Raw genomic sequence first — 12830 nt, forward strand, 5'->3', positions numbered from 1 at the left:
AGAGAGTGAGTGAGCACACACTCAAGGGAACAGTAGAAGGGGCAGAGGGAGAGGGAAAGATTCTCAAGCAGGCGTTCTGAGATCATGACCTGAGATTATGACCTGAGCTGAAATCAAAAGCTGGTCATTTAACTAACCAAACCACCCAGATACCCCGGGGGGAGATGCTTTTTTTTTTTTTTTTAATGATTTTTTTAAAAAACTTATTTATTTGACAGATAGATCACAAGTAGGAGGACAGGCAGGCAGAGAGAGAGGTGGAAGCAGACTCACCACCGAGCAGATGCTGCTCGATCCCAGGACCCCCGGATCATGACCCGAGCCGAAGGCAGAGGCTTCAACCCACTGAGCCACCCAGGTGCCCCTCTTTTTTTTTTTTTTTTTAAAGATTTATTTATTTATATATTTATTTGACACAGAGAGAGAGAGAAATCACAAGTAGGCCGGGGCGGGGGGTGCTTCGTGGGGAAGCAGGCTCCCCGCTGAGCAGAGAGCCCTACATGGGGCTCCATCCCAGGACCCCGAGACCATGACCTGAACCCAAGGCGAGTCTTAATCCACTGAGCCCCCCAGGCGCCCCCCAGGGGGAGATTCTTATTCAATCAGTTGGTGCAATTTATTGAGCTCCTACTGTATCTCTGGGCAAACCTCTAGGAATATGCACAGAGAGTTGTGTTAAATCCTACTGCAGCAGCAGGAGTTCAAGGTTGGGTGTGCAGCCTCTAGTTAAGGTCATGAATTGCTGATGCACCATAAGAATAAAGCAGGGACTCCTGTTTTGGAGAATGAAGGAATTGTTTAGGGATTCTGTGAGATGTGGCAACTCCAGCATTTCTATATAGGAGGGGTTTCAGTCGGGAATTTGATTCTGAGAGTTGGGTCAGGGGTCTTGTTTCCAGGCCCATTTTACCTAGTAAGCACCTTTTTACTTAGACTAGGGTTTCTCAACCCCAGCACCATAGACATTTTGAGCATGATTTTTCTTTGTTGTGTGGGCTGCCCTGTGCATTGTGAACGTTTAGTAACCTCTCTGGCCCCTACCCACTCGAAACCAGTAATATCCCCTCCCACCCCTTCAGTTGTGACAACCAAAAATGTCTCCAGATATTGCCAAATGCCCCTGGGGGTGGGAGAAGAGCATCCCACATTAGTACTCACTGACAGGGATGCCTGCCTGGCTTAGTCATTAAGCATGTGCCTTCAGTTCAGGTCAGGATCCCAGTGTCCTGGGATCAAGCCCTGCATCAGGCTCCCTGCTCAGCTTGGAGCCTGCTTCTCGCTATCTCTCTGCCTGCTGCTTCTCCTGCTTGTGCTCTCTGTCAAATAATAAAATAAAATATATATATATTTTTTAAGTTTTTAAGAATCAGTGACAGGTGCCTGGGGGGCTCAGTTGGTTAAGGGTCCTGAGATGGGATCCCACAACTTTGGGCTCCCTTGCCCAGCAGGTAGTCCTCTTCTCCCTCTGCTCCTCACTGCTGTTTCTGTGCACTCTCTCTCTCTCTCTCATTAAATAAATAAAATCTTAAAAAAAAAAAAAAAGAATCACTGACAGACTGTTCATGATAGGAGAAGGTGGCCATCGTTTTTTTTTTTTTTTTAGGATTAGGGAGCACTGCCTCTACCCGTGGCGTTTAGCTTCCTTGGAAAGAGGCCGAGATCTCTCCCACAGCGGCGTAAGTCCTTACCTAATACTGGCATCTGAAACACAGCCGCCTGGCTCGCACTTGAAATAAATGCACTTTTTGTGCATGTTGAATGCACATTTTAGCGTACAGCTAAGGAGTGGCAGTGACTCTAGGAAGTGCCATGAAACTTAAAGAGAAAAAAAACTTCCATCCAGAATCCATGATAGACTCTGGAGTGTGCGGACCAGTTCAGGAAAAGTCCTCAATCACGTGGTTCCCCGGGCCAGCCAAGAGGCCCCCCAGGGTCCCGGGACTCCCCCACCCCGGTTCTCCAGAACAGCCTGAGACCCCGGGCGCTCACCTGGGGGCAGGAAGAGCGCGGCGCGCACCCGGCCCGCGCGCACCGGCTCCCGCCGCATGCCCGGCCGCAGGAAGTCGCGCTCGTGCACCGCCCGGCCCAGGACACGCCCCGCGTCGGGCTCGTGGCCGTCGACCACCTCCAGGTCCACTGCGAAGGGCGTCTGCACGTCCCGCTTCACGAGCCGCACCAGGGGCTTCTCGGGCTCCAGGGCCCAGAACAGCCCCATGGGCTCGAGCCCCACGAAGCTGCCGCCCAGCGCGGGCGCGCGCGCCAGGTCCAGGAGGCCGCCGGCGTCGGCTTCGTACCGCGCGTGGGCCCGGAAGAGCGCGCCCTTCTCGTCGCGCAGGGACGCGCGCAGCGTGACGGGCTGTCGCGGGGCCAGGCCGCGCACGGCGATGCGCACGGGCTTGTCCCAGCCGCAGCGGCCCGCGGGCTTCAGGATCAAGGTCGCAGCCATCCTGATTGCTGCTGAACCGAGGAGTGCAGGCTCTCCAGTCACGTGTCCATCCAGGCGTCTCTCCACCTCCCTGGGAAGCAATTGACTTTGGAACCTTTGCACTTCGCCTGTTGGACGCACGTGGAACACTCTCAGCCGCTGTGTGAGGTCTCCTAGTGTTTGTGCAAATCCACTAGTGTCTGGTCGGAAGTAAGTAGCTGCTAAATTAGGAGTTCATTATTGATTCTGCAATCTGGCGCAGTAAGTGTGGAATAGAGGTACAAAGGCGGCTGAGATGGGGAAAGACAATGGCCGCTCCAAGAATCTGGAGTTGTAGAAAGCATCCCAGGTGATTGTAATTCAGAGATCAGTGGAGAAACAGCCTAATCCTTCCTTTGCCTCAGTCCTTTCCAGAGCCTTTCCCCCAGAGTCAAGGGTACCAAGGGTGCTTCCAGAGCAGGTAAAATGTTGATGGAGTGAGATTTACCTGAATTCCGGTCTGATCCTGCTCCTTAATATCCTGGTGATCCTTTCTTAGCAAGGTATGTAATTAGGGCTCTGACTTCAGCCTCTTTGTCTGTAAAAGGCATATTGTGATGAATATGTGGGCTACCGTATGTAGAAACACTGCACGGATCAAACTGTATAGCAAGTGCTCTGTAAGAGTTTTGCTTTTCTTGAGATCTGTTTTTTTAGAGAGAGAGCGCGCGCATTAGCAGGGGAAGGGGCAGGCAGAGGGAGAGGTAGCATGCTTCTTGGGGAGCAGGGAGCCTGATGGGAGGCTTGATCCCAGAACTTTGGGATCAGGACCCCAGCTGAAGGCAGACCCTTAACTGACTGAGTCACCCATGTGCCCCTGGAGTTTTACTTTTTTTTTTTTTTTTAAAGATTTTATTTATTTATTTGTCAGAGAGAGAGAGAGCGCGAGCGAGCATAGGCAGACAGAGTGGCAGAGGGAGAAGCAGGCTCCCTGTGGGGCAAGGAGCCCGATGTGGGACTTGATCCCAGGACACTGGGATCATGACCTGAGCCGAAGGCAGCTGCTTAACCAACTGAGCCACCCAGGTGTCCCTGGAGTTTTACTTTTTAATTCACAGATCTGGTCACTGACAGTCTCCGTGTTGAGTTGTGTCAGAGTTCTGGCAGGAAACAAGTGGCACTTCCCAATTGCGTAATTTGTGGAGAGTTCCATAAGAGGACTATTTCCAGAGTCATCGGCAAGGTTAAAACACAAACAAGGTTGGGTGCAGAACCTTGGGTGCAGAAGGCTCAAGGGCAGAGGGGTGCCTGGCAGGATGGTGTAGCCAGGGTGGCGGGAGGAAGGCAATCCAAGGTGAATTAGGAGGAGTGGGGAGAGAAGAAATACCTTGACCTCACTCTTCTCTCCCACTTCACGTTTTTTTTTTTTTTTTTAAGATTTTATTTATTAACTTGACAGAGATCACAAGTAGGCAGAAAGAGAGACAGGAGAAGGGGAAGCAGGCTCCCTGCTGAGCAGAGAGCCCGACCTGATGCGGGGCTTGATCCCAGGACACTGGGATCATGACCCAAGCTGAAACATAGGCTTTAACCCCCTGAGCCACCCAGGCGCCCCTCGACCTTCACATTTTTGCCAGTGCGTTTCGTTAGCTAAACCCAACCATTCAGCTCAGCCTACTGGTTGGAGCGCACAGAAGATGCCCAGCGAGTGGAAGCTCAACACATAGTTATAAACTGAACAAAAAGAAGCCAGACTAGGTCCCAGATCTCAGAGTTCAGTGAGTTTCGACCTCTCTACCCCTGAAGTAACTGCTGTGGAGTATTTTAAATGCCTGTTGTTTAAAGTGTTGCAGGCTGGGGCCCCTGGATGGCTCAGTTGGTTAAACATTTGCTTTCCTCTCGTGTCCTGATTCTGGTGCTGGGATCAAGCTCCGGGTTGGTCTCTCTGCTCAGCAGGGTGTTTGCTTCTCCCTCTCCCTCTTGGTGTTCTTTCTCTCTCAAGTAAATAAATAAATAAATAAATAAAATCTTTCTTAAAAAATAAAAAATACAGTGTTCCTGGATTGAGCACAGCCAGGAACACTGTATTTTTTATTGGCTGTGCTCAATCCAGGAACACTCAGCTTACAAAGAACTTACCTGGCCTGCTGCAGCCACCGGCACAACTGACATCGGCACTCAGGGGCACCTGGGTGACTTAGTAGGTTAAGTGTCCGGCTCTTGATTTTAGCCAGGTCATAATCCTAGGGTTATGAGATCAATCCCCACATCAGGCTCCATGCTGGGTGTGGAGCCTGCTTGAGATTCTCCCTCTCCCTCTGCTGCCCACCCAAAGAGAGAGAGAGAGAGAGAGAGAAAGAATTTTTTTTTTTTTTTTAAGATTTTATGTGTTTGACAGACAGCGAGAGAGCGAACACAAGCAGGGGGAGTGGGAGAGGGAGAAGCAGGCTTCCTGCTGAGCAGGGATCCCGATATTGGGTTCCATCCCAGGACCCTGGGGTCATGACCTGAGCTGAAGGCAGATGCCTAAGGACTGAGTCACCCAGGTGCCCCCAAAAGAAAGAAATTTGAAAAATGAAATCTGCACTTAGGCTTCAGAAAGGCAAAGAAAAAAGTGACTTCTACCTCTCCCTTCCCTGTTACCTGGGTTGTTGTGAAGAGGCACAGAAATGGCTCCCAGGCACATGAGGGAAAAGCAGCAAAGAAGGAGGCCTGGGGGTCCTGGGATCAACCCCCTCGGCGGGCTCCCTGCTATGGGGAAGCCTGTTTTTCTCTCTCCCCCTACTTGAGCGTGCTCTTTATGTCTCTATCAAATGGATGAATAAATTCTTAAAAAAAAAAAAAAAGACGTGGAGGCCTGGGCTGGGCCATTCAAAATGCCTTCCTGTAGGGAATTCTGCACTTAGGAACTCCATGGAAGAAATAAGTACTTTACAGGTCTGCTGACAGGGTGGGTTACCCATAATCTGAAAAAGAGTTGGCTGCTGTAAGAAAGAGGGGTGGTTTCCTACAAATTCTAATATTTGCCTAGTGACTTGCTGAAGTAGCTGTAGCTTAATACCGGATATGTGGCTTACTATCTCCAATATTAAACATAAAAATTAATTTTTGTGCCCCTATTTTAGGGGTAGGAACTTTATGGATAGCCTTTGCCTGATGTAGGGTAGAATCTCTCAGGTTACCCCCTAAATGATTACACTCCCAGAAAGGTTTCCGTCTGAGCAGGCCCCTGACCTCTTCCATGTGTAATAGCCCACTGACTTTTTGTTATTAACTCAGTAGGGAAAGGCTAAAGTTCAGAAATTTTACTTCATTATCACCTAACAGGATGCCATCAATATGAGTAATTTCACTATCCCAGTTAGGCTTAGGACACCTGTTTAAATATCACCTTAACAGATTATTTCAAATGTTAGAGAGTTGAAATATTTTGTAGGCAAGACTGTAAAGGTAAATCACTGGCCACCAAGTGACGGCAAACTGTTGTTGATGTCTAAAATGTAAAAAAAAAAAAAAAAAAAAAAAATTGGGATTAAAAGACAATGCCCCAGGGGCATCTGGGTAGATCAGTAGGTTAAGCGTCTGCCTTCAGCTCAGGGCATGATCCCAGTGTCGTTGTGGGAACAGCCTACATCCCATCAGGCTCCTTGCTCAGCAGGGTTCCTGCTTCTTCCTCTCCCTCTGCTTGCTCTTCCCCTTGCTCTCTCTCTCACCATCTCTCTCTCTCTCTCTCTCTCCCCCTCTGTCAAATAAATAAATAAAATCTTTAAAAAAAAAAAATGAAAACAATGCCCTATCAAGGTCAGTAAAAGGATAACAATCAAGGATGATTTTTTTAAAAGATTTTATTTATTTATTTGACAGAGAGATACAGCGAGACAGGGATCACAAGCAGGGGAGTGGGAGACGGAGAAGCATCCCCAGGTCCCCAGGATCACGACCTGAGCCGAAGGCAGACATCCAACTACTGAGCCACCCCAGCGCCCCAGGGATGATTTTTTTTTTTTTTTAAAGATTTGATTTATTTAACGGCACAAGTAGGCAGAGCTGCAGGCAGAGGGAGAGGGGGAAGCAGACCCCCTGCTGAGTGGGGAGCTCAACTTGGGGGCTTGCTCAATCCCCGAATCCTGGGATCATGACCTGAGCCAAAGGCAGATGCTTAACCAACTGAGCCACCCGGGCACCCCCCAGTCAGGGATGATTTAGAAAGATCTTCCCATAGAAAAACAGTTACAGATCCATTGCATTAGTTTCTTGTAATCCTCAGTTGACATCTGAGATCCATCTACTTTTCCAGTAACCCAACTGAGAGTTGAAGGGGAAAAGGTCGAAAGTGGGGATGGATTCCCAGTTACTCCGCTATCAGCTGTGATTTCACTCATGATGTAGCCTGGTACTGTTGCCTGCTGACAGTTTTGGTGGGACAAGAGAGCTCCACATTTCCATTTTTTAGCAGCAAGTATACATCCCATTTGAGTAAAGTCCTTTCTTCAAGATAGCAATAACTTAATTGCAGTTATACTCTCATGGTTGCATACTATTCTATCAGTGTTCACTTCCTGACTTTGATATTTGCGGTATTGTTATGTAAGGTGCTAGCATTAAGAAAAGGGAAGGAGTGGGGCGCCTGGGTGGCTCAGTCAGTTAAGCGTCTGCCTTAGGCTCAGGTCCTGATCCCAGAGTCCTGGGATCGAGCCCGCATCGAGCCTCGCATCGGGCTCTCTGCTCAGTGGGGTGCCTGCTTCTCTCTCTGGGGCACCTGGGTGGCTCAGTGGGTTAAATCCTCTGCCTTCTGCTCAGGTCATGATCCCAGGGTCCTGGGATCAAGCCCCGCATCGGGCTCTCTGCTCGATGGGGAGCCTGCTTCCCCCTCTCTCTGCCTCTCTGTCTACTTGTGATCTCTGTCTGTCAAATAAATAAATAAAATCTTAAAAAAAAGAAAGGGGGAAGGAATGGCATAGGGAACCCTGTGCAAGTTTTACAACATTTCTGTTGGTCTAAAATTATTTCAGAATAAAAGGTTTATTAAACAAACAAAACAAAACAAATAAAATAAAACAGTATTAGGGAGTGATGAAACCATCAAAAAGGATACCTTTGATCTTCTCTGTCCCACTTGTGGAGTTAGTAAAACCTGTCAACCTCAGACCCTTCTTCCTCCATATCCTTGAACATTTAGTCTTTCCCATTTAATTGAGGTTTCCAAGAATTTGCATGATCTCTGATCCTGTATCTAAATCTCCCAAAATACTTGAATATTTCCCTTGTCCAAAGCATCTGGACTCAGGCATATGATTTCTCCAGAGGAATCTGATATTGTAACAGGTCTAGAGAGAAAGGACATGGGGGCCACTTGTCTCTCCCTTTGAGGGGCCTCATCCTTAGTCTTTAAAGAAAAGTTCCCTATATTCAGAGAGATTAAATGGAAAGCATAGTTTTCAAAGTAGCTACTTGCTGTCTGGATACAAAAACAGCTTTATTCTTAGCCTGGTCAGCCTGCTCATGGCTCAGTTCCCAGAACTTTGAATTACAGAAATTATGGTGAGTGTTTGCCAAGAGTGTTGCCGAGTGGCGGCTGTTATGGGGAGTTTGAGAGATTAACTTTTCCAGGTGCTACATCACTTACTGCTGTAATTTTATTAAATCACTAGTAAGCAATGACCAGATAGTTTAACAAAGAAACAGTTCTACAAACAGAACGAAACACTGGCTCACAGAAATACATTCTTTAAAGGATTTTATTTTTTTAAGATTTTTATTTATTTGAGAGCAAGAGAGCACGTGAGAGTCTGAGCAGGGGGAGGGGGAGAGGGAGAAGCAGGCTCCCCTTGAGCAGGGAGCCCGAAGTGGGATTCTATCCCAGGAACTGGGATCATGACCTGAGCCAAAGGCAGATGATTAACTGACTAAGCCAGCCAGGTGCCCTTAAAGGATTTTAACTAATCTCTACACCCAATATGGGGCTCGAACTTGCAGCCCCAATGGTTGCATGCTCTACCTACTGAGCCCTCCAGACACCCCACAGAAATACATTTTCTAGTTGCCCAGTTCTCTGGCTATTCACCACTAACACCATCCATGCCCTGCAGTAGCTCTGCTTCTAACTTTTGAAGAGCAGGATGTCAATCTTTGAGAAAATAGGAATGCCAGTTTCTTTGCATTTTAGTGAAAAGCAGATCGTTTGGGCAACTGGGGCAGCCTGCCTCAGGCTGATTGAGGTGGCCTCTTTAATCATTCCTGATTCCTTCTGTTATAGGTCTCCAAGACTGCCGTTGTTCTCTGACATCCCATACAAGGATCATGGTAATCTCCATAATCTCATCAAACACAGAAACAGCGTCTAACTCTCGGAACATCGTATTCAGAGGTAAGTGCTCACTGTGAGACCTCCTCTCCCCCAATTTGGCCTGGTCAGTCTGAACGTCCTTTGCCTTTATCCTATGATCCTAGTAGCCAACATAGATTTTTCCAGAAGTCTGGTTGTATATTATAGTGAGAGCTGGATTTCTGGTGAGTCATTGGGTCTCTTCTCTACAGTGTGTCTATTCATTGGCCCTTGGAAGCCTTCTTCTTTTACCTTTATTACTGGGTAAGTTTGAGGTGATCTATGGAGGACTAAATAAATTTGCCCTTCAACATCCTGAGAAAACAAGAGAATCTGGTCTGGGGAGAGACTTGCTGAATGCTCCCTGCCTGTTCTGATTTCTTGAAAACCCAGGAAAAACAGCCAGAAGACCATGCTCTCATCCCTCATCTTTTTACCCTAAACTTTAAACTCTAAATCTTCTCCTCAGATAGACTTTCCTCTCATAATATCACAGTTTTTTATTGTAATATTGTCCATATCAGTCAGACTCAGGTCCTGCTAACTGGAATTGTCTTTCCTGCCTAATGTCCTATCAGTGTTTCTTCCAGCAGCACAAACTAATTCTGGCCTACCCAATGGACTACATAGATTTAGACTACGTAGCATTGTTTCCACTGGTGGTCCTTTGCATCTTGACTGTGGTCTCTAATTAGAACATCTGGAATCTCTACCATAGGACCTTGAACTTGTCTAGGAGGTGATAACATCCTTGGATAAACTGAATGTCATTTGCTCGGTCTTAGAAGAATGTCTTATGCTCAAATCATGAAGAATAGCATGTAAAAACTTGGACCTACCAGCAAGAATTACTAGGAACTAGTAGAAACACCCTTATTGACTTGTAATACACAGTGACTATGGAATATTTACTTTAACCAGTGCCAAAGCTCATACAGTTCCAGGCTTGTGTTCCCTCTCTTGCTGTGTCTCTCTCTGTCAAATAAATAAATAAAATCTTAAAAAAGAAAAAAAAAGAGTTGGACATGTAACTGACTGAGCCACCCAGGCGCCCCACGTTTGTATCTTTATTTATTTATTTATTTTAAAGATTTTATTTATTTATTTGTGAGAGAGAGCGAGAGAGCGAAAGAGTGAGCACAGGCAGGCAGAATGGCAGGCAGAGGCAGAGGGAGAAGCAGGCTTCCCCGCCCAGCAAGGAGCCCCATGTGGGACTCGATCCCAAGACGCTGAGATCATGACCTGAGCCGAAGGCAGCCTCTTAACCAACTGAGCCACCCAGGCGTCCTTGTTTGTATCTTTAAATAGCATATTTTTTACTTTTACCAATTTTTGAATCTTACATAAAACATTTACTTTTTTTACTTGATCGAAGTTAAGTTTTTATTTAGCTAAAGGCTAAGTATTCTCCTTAAAAGAAAAACATCTTTATGTAGTATGATTTATTTATATGCCATACAACTCACCTATTTAAAGTGTACAATTCGGTGGTTTTAGCGTCTTCACAAGGATGTGCAACCACTACCACTACTAATTCAAGAACAATTTTATCACCCCAGAGAGAAACCCTGTACCCACTTTCTCCACATCCTCACCAACACTTGATTTTATCTCTCTTTTTTAAAAGTAGGCTTCACGCCCCACATGGGGCTCGATCTCACAACCCCAAGATCAGGAGTCACATGCTCTACCTACTGGGCCAGCCGGTTATCCCTCTTTTTCATTATAGCAATTCTAGTGGTGAGAAGTGGTATCTCATTGTGGCTTTAATTTGGATTTTTCTGATGATACTGAACATCTTCTCATGTGCTTATCAGCAATTTGTATATTTTCTTTGGGGAAAGGACTATTCAGAAGCCTTGCCTATTTAAATGCCGTCTGCCTGAAGTTTGACTCACTCCCTCATCAGTCAGGTGTCTGCTCAAAGACTACCTATTCAAATATGTCTTCCTTCACCAGTCTATTTAAAATATCACCTCTCTCGTCATGCTCTAATCTTATTTTTTTAATTCTTCACAGCATTTATCGTTTTATTTTCTCACTTCCCAACTGGAATAAATGCTCTTGATAGCAAAGATTTTGTTATCTTTGTTCATTTTTGCCAGGAGCTTAGAACATTGCCTGCCACGTAGCAGCGTTTCAGTAAATATTTTTTGAGTAAAGTTGAGTGACTGAAGGCAACAGCGGAAAATAAAAGGCTTCTTTTGGAGTTCTTTTCAACAAGGTACTCAGCAGATTTATTTCACCTTGACAAAGTAAATGCCATATTATTAATACCTAATATAAATCCATTTTGAATATACATAGGAGATACAGAGTTTAAACATATTGGTTAAACGGATTTTAATTTTCAGTGAGATTTTATTTCATTATTCATTGATGACAAATTCTTAGAACAAGGTTTAACTGTCATAATTCTGTTATTTTATACATTTACTTTATACCCTGTACATATACCTACTCTCACTTGAGGTTAAAGTGTCCATCTCTTACTCTCTGACAGGAAATCAATACTATATATGATTTAAACCCATTTTTTAGAGCAGAAAATTGAACATACTAGGAAAATCAGCCTGATACATTTTGTTCTCTACTGGGATGTATAGTCCATTTATGTTTAATGTAATTACTGATATATCCGTTTGAGTTTAAATTATTATATATTTTCTACCCTGCTTATTCTATTTTTTAAAATCTTATTTTAGCTTTTTAAAAATTATTCGGGGTGACTGGGTGGCTTAGTAGGTTAAGCCTCTGCCTTCAGCTTAGGTCATGATCCCAGGGTCCTGGGATTGAGCCCCACATCAGGCTCTCTGCTTATCAGGGAACCTGCTTCCCCCTCTCTCTCGGCCTGCCTCTCTGCCCACTTGTGATCTCTCTCTCTCAAATAAATAAATAAAAATCTTTTTTTTTTTTTTTTAAAGATTTTATATATTCATTTGACAGAGAGATCACAAGTGGGCAGAGAGGCAGGCCGAGAGAGAGGGAGAAGCAAGCTCCCAGAGGAGCAGAGAGCCCGATGTGGAACTCGATTCCAGGACCCTGAGATCATGACCCCAGCCGAAGGCAGAGGCTTAACCCCTGAGCCACCCAGGTGCCCCAAATAAAAATCTTTAAAAGTAAATAAATAAATAAATATTATTCGGGGTGCCTGGGTGGCTCAGTTTGTTAAATGATAACTCTTAATTTTAGCTCAGGTCATGATCTCGAGGGCATGGGGTCAAGTCCCACATCAAGCCCTGTGCTCACCGTGGAGTCTGGTTGAGAATCTCTCTCTCCCTTTCCCTCTACCCCTCTCCCTACTCACATCTGTGCTCTCTTTCTCTAATTAAATAATAAATAAAAACTTCATATAAAAATTATTCCAGAGGCGCCTGGGTGGCTCAGTGGGTTAAGACCTCTGCTTTCGGCTCCGGTCATGATCCCAGGGTCCTGGGATCGAGCCCCGCATTGGGCTCTCTGCTCAGCAGGGAGCCTGTTTCCCTCTCCCTCTCTGCCTGCCTCTCTGCCTACTTGTGATCTCTGTCTGTCAAATAAATAAATAAAATCTTAAAAAAAAAAAACTTTAAAAATTATTCCATTTACCTCCTGTATTAGCTTATGGTAATAACTCTTGATTTATTAACATTAGATAAAAATATTTTTACCACCTTGTGAAAAATGCAGTGATCTTAGAACGATTCCACTCCACTTATTTCCTTCCTACATATGCAATTTAATTCTATGTGTATTTTAAACTACATAGTATATTATTTGCAAATATTTATTGGGGCGCCTAGGTGGCTCAGTTGGTGAAGAGTGCCTTAGGCTCAGGTCATGATCCTGGGGTCCTGCGATCAAGCCCCATATTGGGCTCCCTGCTCAGCAGGGAGCCTGCTTCTCCCTCTCCCTGCCCACTCCCTCTTTCAAATAAATAAATAAAATCTTTAAAAATATATTTGTTTAACCATAAGAGACTCTTTTTTTTTTTTTTAAAGATTTTATTTATTCATCTGGCAGATAGAGATCACAAGTAGGCAGAGAGGCAGGCAGACAAAGAGAGAGGAGGAAGCAGGCTCCCCACCGAGCAGAGAGCCAGATGCGGGGGCCCAATCCCAGGAC

At 45.5% G+C, this 12830-nt stretch overlaps 1 protein-coding gene and 1 long non-coding RNA gene across 4 annotated transcripts in view; one reads left to right on the plus strand and one right to left on the minus strand.

Annotated features, from left to right (window-relative positions):
* Window positions 1-12830, minus strand: part of ACOT6 (acyl-CoA thioesterase 6) — a 29179-nt gene that overhangs the window by 4212 nt on the left and 12137 nt on the right. The window contains exon 2 of one of the 3 annotated variants that reach the window (XM_080807920.1): window positions 1990-2182. The exons of 1 other annotated variant lie outside the window; for it this stretch is intronic. In XM_080807920.1, coding sequence (XP_080664046.1) covers window positions 1990-2182 — 193 coding nt within the window. Of the gene's footprint in view, window positions 1-1989; window positions 2607-12830 lie in introns of those variants that run through there. One more of the 3 variants, XM_080807919.1, reaches the window with a different exon arrangement.
* LOC308345597 lies at window positions 2072-9709 on the plus strand. Its single transcript, XR_013967083.1, has 3 exons — window positions 2072-2635; window positions 8661-8771; window positions 9448-9709. It is a non-coding gene; the product is annotated as an uncharacterized lncRNA (long non-coding RNA).

Source organism: Martes martes (genome assembly GCF_963455335.1).
Source record: "Martes martes genome assembly, chromosome: 7".
NCBI lineage: Eukaryota > Metazoa > Chordata > Mammalia > Carnivora > Mustelidae > Martes > Martes martes.